Source organism: Bombina bombina, chromosome 6 (genome assembly GCF_027579735.1).
Source record: "Bombina bombina isolate aBomBom1 chromosome 6, aBomBom1.pri, whole genome shotgun sequence".
In the NCBI taxonomy this organism is placed as follows: Eukaryota; Metazoa; Chordata; class Amphibia; order Anura; family Bombinatoridae; genus Bombina; species Bombina bombina.
This window is the reverse complement of record NC_069504.1, coordinates 1,061,882,842-1,061,901,734: the sequence shown is the minus strand read 5'-3', so window position 1 is coordinate 1,061,901,734 and position 18,893 is coordinate 1,061,882,842. Positions and strand designations below refer to the sequence as shown.

Here is an 18,893-nt window from a genome sequence, read left to right as displayed (position 1 = left end):
ATAGGCCAAGAGACATTCAAAATCCAACAGGATTAATCAGCACCACGAGGATGACATGAACCCTGGTAACAGTCAAAAAAGCATCCGACCACTACCTACCTGATATAAGGACACTCTAGAACTGTCCAAGGTCCAAGAAAATTTGCCCCTTCGGATCGATAAATGAACTAGAAAAACATAAGTCTATTATTCAACATGTGCGCAACTTCCGAGGAAGTGCCCACGCGACCTAAATCGCAAGTATCGGTTCCAGAGAAGAACTTGATAGAAACAAAAATCTAACAGGCATGAGCTTAAGAAAAAACAAATTTAAACACATCCATCCGGATCAATAAATAAAATAAAGGCAGCACCCATCGGGTGAACGCCCAAGGTGAATGAGGATGACAACGGCACCAGCCGATAAAAAGCCCCATTCACCCAAGCTCAGAATTGGAATCGAAAAACAAAGAAAAAGAAAAAACTGCGACGTTAAGGAGATTGGCTTCATCCCCAAACGTCAGATCTATTTTGCCATCCAGCTTCTAAGGCCTCGGATCCCTCGGCCCGCTAGGACTGGGATCCTCCAATATTGCCAAAACATGGCTTAAAAGAACACGAAGGCGAGCCAGCCTATAACGGAAGTCAAAATCAATTCTCGCCGGATCAACTGAAGAACCTGGCCCCAAGATAGGGGCCAACGATTCCCCAGAAGGCCAAACTGTATCAGGCGATCCCACGCTCAACCGGCCCTGGTTAACGGAACACGAACAGTATCTTAAAAATACTTCACTTGGGAGATATAAATGATTCAGCGCCATAGAAATGGCCATGCAGAACCGTGATGTAACCTCTGCAGGAAACTAGCCACCCTCCGGAGAAGTAAAGGCCATAGGGACACCTGCTTGCGTAACCGGGAACTGGGGCACTCGCTTCACAGGATAATGGAAACCTCTGAGGCGTATGGCTCAACGCACTCTAAGCTCCCTGCTTCGGGAGAAGAGAGTACTCTAGAACGGCAATCGGAACATAACTGATGGGCATTGATTACCCAGGCCATTTCATATTCATCACAAGACACATCCTCCGTATCGGAGGCATCCGTGTTGCGCATAGTGGAAACCTCCATAATCTTGGGATTACAAAAATGACAAAAAAAACTAACTGAAACAACCCAAGAGCAAGACTTTCGGTCGCACACAGTCAGCATACGGAAGTGAAAAACAACGTAACCGCACCCATCACAAGGTGCACTGTTCCAGAGTCATGAAAAGGGTGCGCAATCTTGAAGATTGCGTCATTAAACGAAGGCCGTTATGTTCCGAAAAGGCTGTAAGACTAAGTATAGCTACACATTTGCAGATGGAACCAAATAACACACATAATTAAAAGTCCCCCCTGTTCAATAACCCCCCTCAGGAGATATTAACCCATGATTCCTTATTAAGATAAAAGGAGTCCCACTGGGACCCTACCTTGTTTCGTTAACATCACATTCATATATTGAAATAAAATGGAATGATCATACCGGAATCTACACAGTAGAACAGGAACACGGCCCTTCAAGTGTGACGGATAGTGGCCTCGCTTCTGACATGGACTTGAGTGAAGAAAGGTAGGCAGCGAAACTCGTCAACGCTGATTACCAAGGAGCTGTTAATATGAGTAGGGATGTGTTTGCAGGAATAAACTCTACCTGCATCTCCAGACTAACTTTCATCCCTGCTTTCAGTGAGGTATGCCGAAAACCCTTAGTCGCCTGAAGGTAAAATATCAGAGCACGCACAACATCCAAGTTGTGCAACAAGCGTTCCTTATGAGAAGAAGGATTACGACGGAGAAGGAACAACAATTTCCTGATTAATATTTTTATCTGAAACCAGTTTAGGAAGAAAACCAAACTTAGTATGAACAGGCTTATCAGCATGAAAGATAAGGCGAAAGACACTGCAAAGCCGAGAGTTCCGAGGCTCGCTGAAGAGATAGCAATGAGAAACAAAACCTTCCAAGATAACAACTTAATATCTACGCTGTAAAACTTTAAAAACAAGGTTAAGGCTCCAAGGAGGAGCAACAGACTTAAAAAGACAGGCCTGATTTTGACCAAAGCCTGACAAAAAGATTGCACATCTGGCACATCCGCCATACGCTTGTGCAACAAAATAGATAATGCAGAAATCTGAACCTTCAGAGTACTGACTGACAAACCCTTCTCAAGACCTTCCTGGAGAAAAGACAAAATCCTAAGGATCCTGACCTTACTCCAAGAGAAACTCTTGCATTTACACCAATAAAGATATTTACACCATACCTTATGGTAAATCTTTCTAGTAACAGGCTTACAAGCCTGAATCAAGGTCTCAATGACCGATTCAATCTCCAAGTAGTCGGCTTCAGAGAAAAGAGATTTGGATGAAAGAAAGCACCCTGAGTTAGAAGGTCCTTCCTCAGAGGCAACCTCCAAGGTGGAAGAAATGACATTTTCACTAGGTCTGCATACCAGATTCTGCCTGGCCATGCAGGAGCTATTAGAATTACCTATGCTCTCTCCTGTTTGATATGAGCAATGACTCGTGGAAGGAGAGCAAACGGGGGAAACAGGTATACTAGACTGTAATCCCAAGGGACTGCTAGAGCATCTATTAGAGTTGCCTGCGGATCTCTTGACCATGAACCGTACCTTGGAAGCTTGGCATTCTGCCGAGATGCCATCATTTCCAACTCCGGCACCCCCCATTTGAGTGTTAACCTGGAGAACACCTCCGGTTAAAGAGCCCACTCCCCAGGATGAAAACTCCAGTCTGCTTAGGAAATCTGCCTCCCAGTTGTCCACTCCAGGAATGTGGATGGCAGATAAACAATTGTGAGCTTCCGCCCACTAAATAATTTGTGCCATCTCCTTCATGGCTAAGGAACCGAGTTCCTCCCTGGTGGTTGATGTAAGCCACCGAAGCAATGTTGTCCGAATGGAACCTGATAAAGCAGGCTAAAGACAACTAAGGCCAAGCCATCAGAGCATTGTAAATCACTCTCTACTCCAAAATATTTATGGGGAGAGCAGATTCCTCCCGAGTCCATAAGCCCTGCGCTTTCAACGAGTCCCAGAATACTCCCAGCCCCGCAGGCTGGGCTCTGTGGTCACAAACACCCAGGAAGGTCTCCGGAAGCATGTGCCCTGAGACAGAAGCTCCTGAGAAAGCCACCACAGGAGAGAGTCTCTTGTCGACTGAGCTACATTTATCCTCTTAGATCCGAATGGTCCCCGTTCCATTGACTAAGCATGCATAACTGTAGAGCTCCTAAATGGAATAGAACAAAAGGAATGGTGTCCATGGAAGCAACCATCAGTCCAATTACCTCCATACATTGAGCCACTGATGGCCGAACAGTAGACTGAAGAGAATTTTAGATTTTCTGACCTCAGTCAGGAAAATTTTCATAGATAGGGAATCTATTATGGTCCCTAAGAGAACTACCCTTGTGGCTGGAACAAGGGAACTCTTTTCCAGATTCACTTTCCAACCGTGGGAATGTAGAAAAGACAACAAGATCTCTGTATGAGAGTTTGCTTGTTGAAAAGATGGTGCCTGAACCAATGTCGTCTAGATAGGGCACCACTGCAATTCCCTGAGACCTGACCACTGACAAAAAAAGCCCCCAGAACCTTTGAGAAAATTCAGGGAGCTGTGGCAAGGCCAAACGGAAGAGCAATAAAAATGAAAGCGTTTGTCTAGAAAGGCGAATCTCAGGAATTTGTGATGATCCCTGTGTATGGGAACATGAAGATATGCGTCCTTCAGATCTATGGTCATCATGAACTGACCCTCTTGGACCAGAGAAAGAATGGAACAAATAGTTTCCATTTTGAAGGACGGTACCCTGAGTAACTTGTTGAGACTTTAGGTCTAGAATAGGACGAAAGGTTCCCTCTTTTTTGGGAACCACAAACAGATTTGAATAGAATCCTAGACCCTGTTCCCTTACAGGAACTGTTACTGTCACCCCCGGGGAAAAAGATCCCGAACGCAATTCAAGAATGCCTCTCTTTATCTGGTCTACAGATAATCTTGAGAGGAGAAACCTGCCCCTGGGAGGAAAAGTCTTGAATTCTATTTTGTAACCCTGAAATACTATGTCCACAGCCCAAGGATCTGGGACATCTTGATAAAACAGAGAAAGTCTGCCCCCCACTTGATCCAATCCCGGATCGGGGGCAAATCCTTCATGCCGATTTAGACTCAGAGGGATTCTTTTATTGCTTCCCCTTGTTCCAAGACTGGTTGGGTTTCCAATGAGACTTGGACTGTCCCTGCTTGGAAGAGGGAGAGGAAGATATTCCTTTGCCGTTACGAAAGGAACAAAAATTACTTTGACGTCCTTTAGGTCTATTCTTGTCTTGTGGTAGAAAAGACCCTTTCCCACAAGGAACGTCAGAAATTATCTCTGCTACACTAGGTCCAAACAAGGTCTTACCCTAGTAAGGAAGCGCTAGAAGCTTGGACCTAGACGTAACATCCGCTGACCAAGGTTTTAGCCACAACGCCCTGAGAGGTAGTTCCGCGAAGCCAGATATCTTGCCTCCCAGTTTGATAACTTGCATAGTAGCACCAGAAATAAAGGAGTTGGCTAGTCCGAGAGCCTAAATCCTGTCTTGGATCTCTACTTGAAGAGCATCAGACAAGGCATCAAACCAATAAGATGCTGCACTAGACACAGAGGCAATACAAACTGCAGGTTGCCATTGAAGACCCTGAACAACATACATTTTTTCAAATAAGACTCCAGCTTTTTATCCATTGGATTCTTAAAAGAGCAGCTATCCTCTATAGGAATAGTAGTTCTCTTAGCCTGAGGAGAAATGCCCCCTTCTACTTTAGGCACCATGCGCCAAGAATTCTTAATGGAGCCAGCGACAGGCTTTTTTAAAAATATGAGACGGGGAAAATGGTATCCCTGGTCTCTTCCATTCCTGCGCAATAATCTCCGTAGCACGGTTTGGAACAGGAAACACTTTCACAGAGGAAGGCACAAAGTATTAAGTTTACTTGATTTCTTAGGGTTGACAGCGACAGGCGGGTCGGAGTCGCCCAAGGTAGCCAAAACCTCATTTAACAATACACGAAGGTGTTCAAGCTTAAATCTGAAGGATACCACTTCAGCATCAGATGACGGAATTATACTGTCCGAATCTGACATTTTACCCTCAGAGGCTACCAAATTATCCTCATCAGACTTATGAGGAAGGGTAACCCGAGTAGCAGACGGAACAGAAACCTTACTGACTGACAAATTTTCCTCTTGTGTTTTCCCGTTAGCATGGGAAAAGTAGATAATGCCGCAGAAAATACCTGTGCAGCAATATCTGCTGGCAAATAGACGCCTCCAGGAGGCTGAGAGGAACTGCAGGGCACTATATGTGACGCCATAGAGGCTTGGGACGTAAAAGGAGAAAGCTGTGGTATTACCTGAACAGCATCATCCTGAGAGACATTAGGCTCAGCGAAAAAAAGAGTTTAAATCTTTACATTAGTGCTCGACAAATCTATTTAAAAATTAGGAGCCAGTAACAATATTTAGGAGCCAGACATTTTTAGGAGCCAGACAGAGGTAATTGCATATAGATATATGGAGAATAACTTAAAAAGTTAGGAGCCAGGGATAAAATTCTAGGAGCCAGTGGCTCCCTGGCTCCGTCGAGCCCTGCTTTACATTGTAATGCCCTCTTTACACATGAGGAACAAAATTGCATAGGGGTAACAATTTGTGCCTCTAAGCACAATAAACATGAATTCATAATAGCAGATTCCTGCTCTGTGTCAGACATGGTCAAAACAAACAGAATTTTTTTTATTAAATAATAAATCTGTCACTTTAAGAAAGCCATTTTACTTTATGGCTAATATAAATATCCTCAGATAAATATCACCTCTACACCTCAAGCTAGCAGAGGTGCTTCTACCAGACTGTCTATGAGACAATCGTAGCTCCAAAATCTAAGCCGTTTTCTAAAAGAAGGAGACTCCAAAATTGGCTATGACATGAACCACCGCTCCGATCTCTACAGTATAGAACGGAAGTGCAGACAAGTCACATGACCAGCCGAAAGAAAACTGTGCCATGCACAAAAAGCGCGCGTTTCAACAACAGGTTATATTGTCAATGTAATGAAACCGCTCACTAACTATCTTACACAAACCCCAATAAACAGCCATCCAAATAAAAGATTAACCTTTCCCTCATCTACGAAAAAAATTAACCCCTTAGTCTTGTCACATTAGTGCCTGCATCCTGCCCAATATAATCCTTGATAAAGGATAAATATGTCGCCAAAATTAAATGCAGTTATAATTTTGCAAGTGCAAGCCTTCATTACCTAGGAAGACAAGATGCACTTCCCTGCAAACAGGCTGTCCAGCAGGGAGACAGCTCACAAGGTATGAGAGGACACATACTCCTCACAGAGACCTGTAAAAAAAAAAAAGGGAACAGAGTAAGCTTACTCTGACTTTCTATACTAGGGTAGCAATATGTTAGGAAAACACAGCAAGGCCCACCTTACAAGTTCCTAACTGCTTTAAAGCCAACACTACTCTACTGAAGAAATTGACATGGAGTACAGCTATACCCAAAATCTTGCTTGAAGCAAAAATAAATCCAATATTCTTCAGACACCAAACTTCACCTCCTCATTTAACCCGAGGCAAAGAGAATGACTGGGGAATATGGGTAGGGGAGTGACACTTGAACAGCTTTGCTGTGGTACTCTTTGCCTCCTGCTGCTGCTGGCCAGGAGTGATATTCCCACTAGTAATTGACATCATGGACTCTCGATATCTTAGGAAAGAAAGTATGCACTCTCAGGAATTTCACAAAAAAGAACTACAATTTATTTAACTTTTCAGATATCAACTCTCCTTCAGAACAACAGTATGTGCAATACACCAATATATAGTGGTCAAAATCATTACAACACAAACTTTACCTACCCCCCTCCAGTCATTGTGGCGCCAAACAACTGTATTGTAACTACGTCACTTCCGGGTATACAGAGTAAATATCGTAACACATTATATACAATTAGATACATAAAACTTGGCAGAGTGTATTACAAGTGACAGTACTACCCCATAATCAGTATTGCCTAGTTCACAATGCTCAAATGCGGTATTGATTACCACCTATCGTCCTGGTTACCACTCAAAAATAAAGCTTTCATAGCCTATTTACTATAGCTATAATGTTGGCTAAAGTGTAGCGGTTTCTATCACAGCGTGTATATAAACCAAAGAGTTTACTACTCTCCATATTATGCCCACACACAAATAAAAACATAAATTATGCTTACCTGATCATTTTCTTTTATTCCGATGGAAAAAGTCCACAGCTGCATTCATTACTTTTGGGAATTCAGAACCTGGCCAGCAGGAGGAGGCAGACACCCCAGCCAAAGGTTTAAATACTCCTCCCACTTCCCTCATCCCCCAGTCATTATGCCAAGGAACAAGGAACAGTAGAATAAATATCAGGGTGAAAAGGTGCCAAATGAACAAAAAATTACAGCCGCTCCACATAAAAACACGGGTGGGGAGCTGTGGACTCTTTCTATCTGCATTCATTACTTTTGGGAAAACAATACCCAAGCTATAGAGGACACTGAATGCTAAAACAGGAAGGTACAACATGCGGCCCATTCTAAGGGCACCAGGCCTGAAACAACAAAACAACAAAAATCCTGCTTCGACCGAAGCCAAGAAAACATTTGAAAAGGAAAACGGCCCCAAGGACACTGATTTACAGATAGTCCACAGAAAACAGACTCAACTGAGCTAACACTCCTCCAGAAGTCCCATCGCCCAAGGTCGGTCCACAACCGCACCCCCTTACAAGAGAAAGGGGAACGACAACCGAAAACTCCCAAAGGGGAGAGAACATGGAGGAACAAACAAGGATTCACAGAAGAACCTAAACAGGGTGCAAGAAGATCCAAATAAAAATGGAAAACCCCAAAAAGCGAGCCAAGCTCACAGACCCTAAGGGTTCCTGAAACCAAGGGAAGGCAACACCCAGACCCCAAACTGTACAGAACCACAAGGTTGAGACCGGGAATAAGAACAGAGAAGAAAAGTTCTCAGAAAAACACAGAGCAACCGCCCCGAAAAAAACGACCGGAGTCCCAAGGAACTCAGAATATCGAAATATTCCCAGCTAACACGTGCATCAAACCCAGAGAAGCAACCTCTGAACACTACACACGGCAGTCATACCAGGATGACTCTGAAAATAAAATACTTGCAGGCAAGTTAAAAAGCATCCGAAGATAGATAACCCATAGGGATAGGTCAAAACAAGGCAGAAAAGCCCTATGAAATCTAGCCCAACACTGTCAGTCTCAATACAGCATCTACAACAGGTACTCCCAAGGAGAACCCCATAGAGATAGAGCATAGGACTATTCTGCCTTTTTATGCTTAACATGGAGACTGCAACCACAGACTGAACAGAACAATCCCAGAAAAGTGGACCGCTCTGTTTACAGGATAAACCACCTGTTCCAACCACTTGCACACAGGACAGGACCACCACCCTCCAGAGAAAGGAAAACCCCACCTCGTTAAGAAAGGCAAAACAACCCCCCCAAGGGAAGGGCACAAACATCGCACACACAAGGCCAAAACCCAAATTTGAGCCGAATGAAAATCATCCAGACAGCACTGATGAGTACTAAAAGGGAACTCCCCAAGAAGGGAAGCACATACTGTTCAAGAATAAGGCAGGCCATAAGGAGATTAAGTACACAGAACTCCTGGCCAAGCTGCTAGTAGCTCAACTGGCGAGACAATAAGTTATAGCCTATGTTCCCTGGAGAACTGGAGCTCCCGAACCAGGTACAGGATCCTATAATTACAGAAAATACCAGATAAGGCCATGAAGAAAAAGTACCCGCACCCACAGCGGGATCCAGCTAGCACAACCATGGGGCTAACCACTAATCCGACCACCTGGCTTAGGCCCAGAAAGATCTAGACAAACGAAAGGCCCGAGCCCCAGAATTGTTTAGACAAACAATACCCCAGGGAACACCATACCCCGTCCGAATAAAAATAGACTACACAAGGGATAAGAATAACACGGAAAACGAGTCTAAACATAAATCCCAACCCAAAAGGGAAGAGACCACCCCTTACAAAAGTCCAACTCCAAAGGAGCTAGGGCACGACCGAGCCGCTAAGATTCTAAGCCTAACAGGCGTACCCCAAACTTCTAGGACCAAGGGGAAACATCGGGAACGAAGTCACCCGAAGAGTGAGTTAAAGGCTAGGCTCCATAATCTCCTCAGGAGTACAAAACCCGAAGACTACATCCAAGGAAAAAGAACGCATAGCATCCCAAACCCCGGAAAAAGCCTCTAGACGGAGCCAGGACAAGACCACACAGTCTACCATTCCTAATAAGGAACGACTTACCCCAGAGTAGGAAAAGACGGCAAGGTCAACCACTAAGGAGAAACGGACAAAGTCCAGAGATCCTCAAAAAAAGAAAAAGTCCAAAAGGACAATTCAAACAGCCCTAGAAGGGCAAGACCGCCCATAACCGAGGCAAGGAGGCCATAAATCCTCCAAATCTTCAACCCACGCGGGGAAGGAAACACTCTAATCCCGACGATATCAGAACCAACGGAGTGTGACGCACTAGAACTCCACCGAGTCCCAAACAACCAGCTCGAGGGTTGATAAGGACTGAACCAGTCCCCCCCCCCCATGCCACACAGACCCTTAGAGCCTCTGAGAATGCTTAGATGACACTTGTAAAAACAAGCTAAGAAAACACAAATAAAGCCCTAACCGGACCACCCAGGCAGAACAGACACTACGTAAAAGAGGCTATTAAAGACAGAAGGAGCTGAAACCAATCAGAACGAGACTAAACCATAACCATTACTGTCAAAGCTGCAATATTCGCCCCCAGATATGGAGAAATAAATGACAGACAACACATAGGACTAAACACGTCCCCAGAACAACTTCCGTAAAAGTAAAAAACAGTGAGATCAAGAAATTGCGAGTATCGATTCCAGAAGGTAAATTCCAGAAGGAATATAAAACCAAACATGAGCTTTAAAATCAAGTCATCCTAACCGGATTAAAGAAAAGAAAAGGCAACCCGTAGGTTATCGCCTAAGAATGACACACCCGCAGGACCAGCCCGTTTATCCAAGCTCAGATTGGAAAGGATACTCAACCAGACTATAAGAAGATTACTTCATCCCCTTATATTTAAATTATGTGAGCTATTCAAAGTAGAAGACTGAGAACTCCTATATCCATTAAGGATGGGATCGTCCAACAAAACCAAAAAGTACCGTAGCAGAAAACGAAGGCGCGCCAGTCTATAACGAAAAGCACAGCACACTTCCACCGGAGCCTCAAGAACAGTCACTCCACCGGAGAGCTGAACGGCCCACCCCATGCCTGGGGGGCCTGGGTTGACGGGACACGAACATAACCTTAAGCAGACATCTGGAAGCTGCAGATGCGCCATCAGGATTTGAATACGGAAACGTACCGCAACCTCCAGAGTGAACAAACCCCCATCCAGGGAAGGATAAGCATAATCTGGGTCACCTGACATGGAGCAACAGTAAGTGGTAGGGAACTCGCCACTCGAGGGACAGCACCCCCAGAGGCGGATGACTTAGCGACCCCTAGATTCCCTGATCCCGAGGAACTGAGCCCTCTAACACGGCATACGAAACGTAACTGTCATGAGTCATCTGGGCCGATTCATATTTGATTAAGATTCTACTTATTGCAACAGAAACCACTTCTATCTCAACATCAGAATCCTCCATAACTGGAATATGAATACAAAAAATTGACCAAATAAGAGAAAATCTAAACGGCACCTTACACCCACAATGACTGGGGAAGTCACCGCCCCCTATGCACCAGACACCAGCAGACTTTCTCCGTCGCCACATGTCAGGAAGGCGGAACAAGAGAGTAAAAAACGCGACCACGCCCAGTCACAAGGTAAGCCGTACAGTCCAGAAAAAGCGTGTCCGACCGCAAAGTTCGCTTCACTTCCAAGGCCATTATGTTCCACAAAACCATGAGCCTAAAACACACTACGCATAAGCAGGTCAAATCACATAAACATGATTAAAAAAAAACCTGTTCATATAACCTCACTGAGACCCTGATTACTCTAGTTGGTCCCGCAAGGTGGTAGCCTCTCGGGAAAACATTTGTAATACAAAACATTCATGAGAAAAGTAAAATGAAACAATCTTACCGGAATCTACGCCGTGGAACAGAAACACAGCCCTTCAAGTGTGACAAATAGTAGCATCGCCTCTGCCATGGACTTGAGAGAAGAAAGCAGGCAGCGAAACTCGTCAGATTGCTTATGGAGAGGTTAAAAATGAGTCAGGGTGGTTTCGCAGAAAGACTCTCCCTGCATCTTCGAACTCTAACTTTCATCCAAGCTTTCACTGAGAGGCTGATAGGATTACTTAAAACTCCAGTCCCATTCTGAAGAATACTACCCTCCATAAGAGACTAATCGTAAATTTCTGACACTTCTCTGCCAACCTCCTAGGACGAAAGACAAAGAATGACTGGGGGATGAAGGTAGTGGGAGGCGTATTTAAGCCTTTGGCTCCTCCTGGTGGCCAGGTTCTGAATTCCCAAAAGTAATGAATGCAGCTGTGGACTCTTTCATTTATGAAGAAAATTAGGGTGACATGTGTGATACCTCATAATCAAAGGTAATGCATAATAGTTACAGCAAATAGCCCTAGTGATTCATTTAACCAATGAGTGCCCAGCACGCTACATTATTAATTAGCTGGAGTGTACCTATTCGTGTAATACATACATACCCACAGAAACATATATATGATAGACACACAGATGGGTGTACTGGGACACTAGTCCAGGGCAGCAGGGCCTAATTTTAAAACGCCGGTGGCTCAACTGAGTTTGTCAAGCCCTGCAATGTAGGATGTTACAGATCCAATATACAGACTGAAAACAAATAATCGATTACCTATGTTTGTTTTTTAGATGAAACAGCATTCTAGTGACTAAAGATGATGCTCACCCATTCATAGGATCCAGAACAATTGCTCTTGGTTCATCTAGGTCCTCTGAAATAAGAATTTTACGCATGGTTCCATTTAACCGTGTTACCTCAATACGGTCTGTGCCTGTGTCTGTCCAGTATAAATTCCGGGCCACCCAGTCTACAGCAATTCCATCAGGATGGGAAACTTGAGAAGTAACAATAAATTGGCTAGATGTGCCATCTATCAAAGTGCGTCTAATTGCTCGCACCTCGTCATCTGTCCAATAAATGTAGCCTTCCACAGGGTCATAGTCTATAGCAATAGCATGGCGGATATCATCCAAAGGTAAGACAATATCTGTGAAGTCTGGTGTGTCCAGGGATATTCGCCTCAGATCTGTTCGTCGAGCAAGGAGCAGCAACTCTGTCGCTCCTGAAAAGATTTAAAGAAATAAAATAAAGAGAGTTAATCTTGGTCATTTGTGAAATATTTTAACTAAGTGTAACGTAAAGGGATTAACCAACCCTGCAAGTCAACATTTTTGTCACAGAAAGGGTTAACACTAACCAGTCACAGTCCACTCCAGGCAAGCCTATAACTTAATTCAGTGGGTGCAAGGGTTAAACACTCCTGTCTGTACTAGTCCCAGAAAACTATTTCTGCTGCCACAACTAAGTTTAATATTTGTGAAATCCTAAGAAAAAAAACAGACTAACAGATTAAAAATCCCAACACACAACTGATCAAAAATCAGTCTACAAAAACAAAATCCTGTTATTACTAGTCTCTAGGGTTGCACCGATACCGATACTAGTATCGGTACCGATACCAAGTACTTGCATGAGTACTTGTACTCATGCAAATGCACCGATACTTAAACCGATACCTCCACTTGCTACCCATATGCTATCTTGTGGTGTTTTTTTCAAACTGCATGTTCCCATTTCATTTAAAGCTGGAGTGGAGACTAAATTAAAAATTGTTTACTACTGTTCTGCCAATACAAATTGCTCTAATTTGTATTATTGTAGGAGAGATCACTGTACTGTGTTCACACAAACCCCTGAAGTACTGGGCAGTTAATAAACTGAGATTTCCAGCTCTGGCTAAAATGGCCCAAAAAACATAATTTATGTAAGAACTTACCTGATAAATTCATTTCTTTCATATTAGCAAGAGTCCATGAGCTAATGACGTATGGGATATACATTCCTACCAGGAGGGGCAAAGTTTCCCAAACCTCAAAATGCCTATAAATACACCCCTCACCACACCCACAAATCAGTTTAACGAATAGCCAAGAAGTGGGGTGATAAGAGAAAAGTGCGAAGCATAAATATAAGGAATTGGAATAATTGTGCTTTATACAAAAAAATCATAACCACCACAAAAAAGGGTGGGCCTCATGGACTCTTGCTAATATGAAAGAAATGATTTTATGAGGTAAGTTCTTACATAAATTATGTTTTCTTTCATGTAATTAGCAAGAGTCCATGAGCTAGTGACGTATGGGATAATGACTACCCAAGATGTGGATCTTCCACGCAAGAGTCACTAGAGAGGGAGGGATAAAATAAAGACAGCCAATTCCGCTGAAAAAAAATCCACACCCAAAAATAAACTTTAAATCTTATAAAGAAAAAAACTGAAAATATAAGCAGAAGATTCAAACTGAAACAGCTGCCTGAAGTACTTTTCTACCAAAAACAGCTTCAGAAGAAGAAAGCACATCAAAATGGTAGAATTTAGTAAAAGTATGCAAAGAAGACCAAGTTGCTGCTTTGCAAATCTGATCAACCGAAGCTTCATTCCTAAACGCCCAGGAAGTAGAAACTGACCTAGTAGAATGAGCTGTAATCCTTTGAGGCGGAGTTTTACCCGACTCGACATAAGCATGATGAATTAAAGATTTCAACCAAGATGCCAAAGAAATGGCAGAGGCCTTCTGACCTTTCCTAGAACCGGAAAAGATAACAAATAGACTAGAAGTCTTTCGGAAATTCTTAGTAGCTTCAACATAATATTTCAAAGCTCTAACTACATCCAAAGAATGCAATGATTTCTCCTTAGAATTCTTAGGATTAGGACATAATGAAGGAACCACAATTTCTCTACTAATGTTATTAGAATTCACAACCTTAGGTAAAAATTTAAAAGAAGTTCGCAACACCGCCTTATCCTGGTGAAAAATCAGAAAAGGAGACTCACAAGAAAGAGCAGATAATTCAGAAACTCTTCTGGCAGAAGAGATGGCCAAAAGGAACAAAACTTTCCAAGAAAGTAATTTAATGTCCAATGAATGCATAGGTTCAAACGGAGGAGCTTGAAGAGCCCCCAGAACCAAATTCAAACTCCAAGGAGGAGAGATTGACTTAATGACAGGTTTTATACGAACCAAAGCTTGTACAAAACAATGAATATCAGGAAGATTAGCAATCTTTCTGTGAAAAAGAACAGAAAGAGCAGAGATTTGTCCTTTCAAGGAACTTGCAGACAAACCTTTATCCAAACCATTCTGAAGAAACTGTAAAATTCTCAGAATTCTAAAAGAATGACAGGAAAAATGATGAGAAAGACACCAAGAAATACAAGTCTTCCAGACTCTATAATATATCTCCCGAGATACGGATTTACGAGCCTGTAACATAGTAATAATCACAGAGTCAGAGAAACCTCTTTGATTAAGAATCAAGCGTTCAATCTCCATACCTTTAAATTTAAGGATTTGAGATCCTGATGGAAAAAAGGACCTTGCGACAGAAGGTCTGGTCTTAACGGAATAGTCCACGGTTGGCAAGAGGCCATCCGGACAATATCCGCATACCAAAACCTGTGAGGCCATGCTGGAGCTACCAGCAGAACAAACGAGCATTCCTTCAGAATCTTGGAGATTACTCTTGGAAGAAGAACTAGAGGCGGAAAGATATAGGCAGGATGGTACTTCCAAGGAAGTGACAATGCATCCACTGCTTCCGCTTGAGGATCCCTGGATCTGGACAGATACCTGGAAAGTTTCTTGTTTAGATGAGAGGCCATCAGATCTATTTCTGGAAGTCCCCACATTTGAACAATCTGAAGAAATACCTCTGGGTGAAGAGACCATTCGCCCGGATGTAACAGTTGGTGACTGAGATAATCCGCTTCCCAATTGTCTATACCTGGGATATGAACCGCAGAAACTAGACAGGAGCTGGATTCCGCCCATACCAGAATTCGAGATACTTCTTTCATAGCCAGAGGACTGTGAGTCCCTCCTTGATGATTGATGTATGCCACAGTTGTGACATTGTCTGTCTGAAAACAAATGAACGATTCTCTCTTTAGAAGAGGCCATGACTGAAGAGCTCTGAAAATTGCACGGAGTTCCAAAATATTGATCGGTAATCTCACCTCCTGAGATTCCCAAACCCCTTGTGCTGTCAGAGACCCCCACACAGCTCCCCAACCTGTAAGACTTGCATCTGTTGAAATTACAGTCCAGGTCGGAAGAACAAAAGAAGCCCCCTGAACTAAACGATGGTGATCTGTCCACCACGTCAGAGAGTGTCGTACAATCGGTTTTAAAGATATTAATTGAGATATCTTTGTGTAATCCCTGCACCACTGGTTCAGCATACAGAGCTGAAGAGGTCGCATGTGAAAACGAGCAAAGGGGATCGCGTCCGATGCAGCAGTCATAAGACCTAGAATTTCCATGCCTAAAGTGCATGTAAACTCACCGATACTCGACATTCACAACCGTTTCATCATAAAAAAATAGCATAACTTTAATTCATGAATTTACTGCAAACGTCATATAATACCTATTTATATACCTATATAACTCCCAAACTCTCGATTTCTCCCTCCGCCCGCCATTTTGTTCCGCTTTCTTAACATTGATTGACATTTCCCTAAACTAATAATGTGGCGTACCCCGTGGCGTCCAGCCAACTTTTCATAACGTCATTTTAAATCTCTGCGCATGCGTCTTTTATATGCGCATGCGTATAACCACTTGAGCTGTATTTCTAAGCGATGCGCGCACACGCTCTAAGCATGCGCATATAAAGCCCACATTCACAACCTCAGTGTATTTCACAGGACCTGCAAGTAAGTAAGAAACGCATGCGCGATCCGGAAAATCAATAACAAACGCATGCGCATATTCGGCACTCAATTACAAATGCATGCGCACAAACTGTAGCCGTCGTGAACGCGCAAGAGTGATACGTCATAGAGCGGGCGGGACCGCTCTAGTCGTTATACGCAGAAAATAAAGGAAGTTATGGATGGGAGGAGCGGAGCACGAAAACGGAGCAAAGTTAGTAACGTAATTATTAAGTTATATGTTCTGTACATATAAAAAAAAAATATGCGGTATTGATAATGGAGTCCATAAAAACTGATTTTGAGGGTCAATATGTAAAAAATTTACATCCACTTAAGGCTACCGAAGGGAATTATTGTGACTGAAGGTTTCGACAAGCTGATATCAATTTTAGACGTCTCTTGTCTGTCAAAGACAGAGTCATGGACACTGAATCTATCTGGAAACCTAAAAAGGTTACCCTTGTCTGAGGAATCAATGAACTTTTTGGTAAATTGATCCTCCAACCATGATCTTGAAGAAACAACACAAGTCGATTCGTATGAGATTCTACTAAATGTGAAGACTGAGCAAGTACCAAGGTATCGTCCAAATAAGGAAATACCACAATACCCTGTTCTCTGATTACAGACAGAAGGTCACCGAGAACCTTTGTAAAAATTCTTGGAGATGTTGCTAGGCCAAACGGTAGAGCCACAAACTGGTAATGCTTGTCTAGGAAAGAGAATCTCAGAAACTGATAGTGATCTGGATGAATCGGAATATGCAGATATGCATCCTGTAAATCTATTGTAGACATATAATGCCCTTGCTGAACAAAAGGCAGGATAGTCCTTACAGTTACCATTTTGAATGTTGGTATCCTTACATAACGATTCAATATTTTTAGATCCAGAACTGGTCTGAAGGAATTCTCCTTCTTTGGTACAATGAAGAGATTTGAATAAAACCCCAACCCCTGTTCCAGAACTGGAACTGGCATAATTACTCCAGCCAACTCTAGATCTGAAACACAATTCAGAAATGCTTGAGCCTTCGCTGGGTTTACTGGGACACGGGAAAGAAAAAATCTCTTTGCAGGAGGCCTTATCTTGAAGCCAATTCTGTACCCTTCTGAAACAATGTTCTGAATCCAAAGATTGTGAACGGAATTGATCCAAATTTCTTTGAAAAAACGTAATCTGCCCCCTACCAGCTGAGCTGAAATGAGGGCCGCACCTTCATGTGGACTTAGGAGCTGGCTTTGGTTTTCTAAAAGGCTTGGATTTATTCCAGACTGGAGATGGTTTCCAAACTGATACCGCTCCTGAGGATGAAGGATCAGGCTTTTGTTCCTTGTTGTGACGAAAGGAACGAAAACGATTATTAGACCTAAATTTACCTTTAGATTTTTGATCCTGTGGTAAAAAAGTTCCTTTCCCTCCAGTAAAAGTTGAGATAATAGAATCCAACTGAGAACCAAATAATTTATTACCCTGGAAAGAAAGGGAAAGCAGAGTAGACTTAGAAGACATATCAGCATTCCAAGTTTTAAGCCATAAAGCTCTTCTAGCTAAAATAGCTAGAGACATATACCTGATCTCAACTCTAATGATATCAAAGATGGCATCACAAATAAAGTTATTAGCATGTTGAAGAAGATTAATAATGCTATGAGAATTATGATCTGTTACTTGTTGCGCTAAAGCTAACCAAAAAGTTGAAGCTGCAGCAACATCCGCTAAAGATATAGCAGGTCTAAGAAGATTACCTGAACACAAGTAAGCTTTTCTTAGAAAGGATTCAATTTTCCTATCTAAAGGATCCTTAAAGGAAGTACCATCTGCCGTAGGAATAGTAGTACGCTTAGCAAGAGTAGAGACAGCCCCATCAACCTTAGGGATTTTGTCCCAAAACTCTAATCTGTCAGATGGCACAGGATATAATTGCTTAAAACGTTTAGAAGGAGTAAATGAATTACCCAAATTATTCCATTCCCTGGAAATTACTTCAGAAATAGCATCAGGGACAGGAAAAACTTCTGGAATAACTACAGGAGATTTAAAAACCTTATCTAAACGTTTAGATTTAGTATCAAGAGGACTAGAATCCTCAATTTCTAATGCAATTAGGACTTCTTTAAGTAAAGAACGAATAAATTCCATTTTAAATAAATATGAAGATTTATCAGCATCAACCTCTGAGACAGAATCCTCTGAACCAGAAGAACCATTATCAGAATCAGAATGATGATGTTCATTTAAAAATTCATCTGAAAAATGAGAAGTTTTAAAAGACTTTTTACGTTTACTAGAAGGAGGAATAACAGACATAGCCTTCTTAATGGATTTAGAAACAAAATCTCTTATGTTATCAGGAACACTCTGAGCATTAGATGTTGATGGAACAGCAACAGGTAATGTAACAGTACTAAAGGAAATATTATCTGCATTAACAAGTTTGTCAATCAGTACAAACAACAGCTGGAGGAACAGATACCATAAGTTTACAGCAGATACACTTAGCTTTGGTAGATCCAGCACCAGGCAGCGATTTTCCAGAAGTATCTTCTGACTCAGTGTTAACGTGGGACATCTGGCAATATGTAATAGAAAAAAACAACATATATAAAGCAAAATTGATCAAATTCCTTAAATGACAGTTTCAGGAATGGGAAAAAATGCCAGTGAACAAGCTTCTAGCAACCAGAAGCAATAAATAATGAGACTTAAATAATGTGGAGACAATAGTGACGCCCATATTTTTTTAGCGCCAAAA

General features: G+C 42.4%; 1 protein-coding gene across 1 annotated transcript in view; it reads right to left on the bottom strand.

The window, feature by feature from the left end:
- The window catches only part of LRP6 (LDL receptor related protein 6), a 473,927-nt gene that overhangs the window by 262,704 nt on the left and 192,330 nt on the right, over positions 1–18,893 (bottom strand). Inside the window, exon 6 of the mRNA XM_053718916.1 lies at positions 12,082–12,478. Coding sequence (XP_053574891.1) covers positions 12,082–12,478 — 397 coding nt within the window. The remainder of the gene's footprint in view (positions 1–12,081; positions 12,479–18,893) is intronic.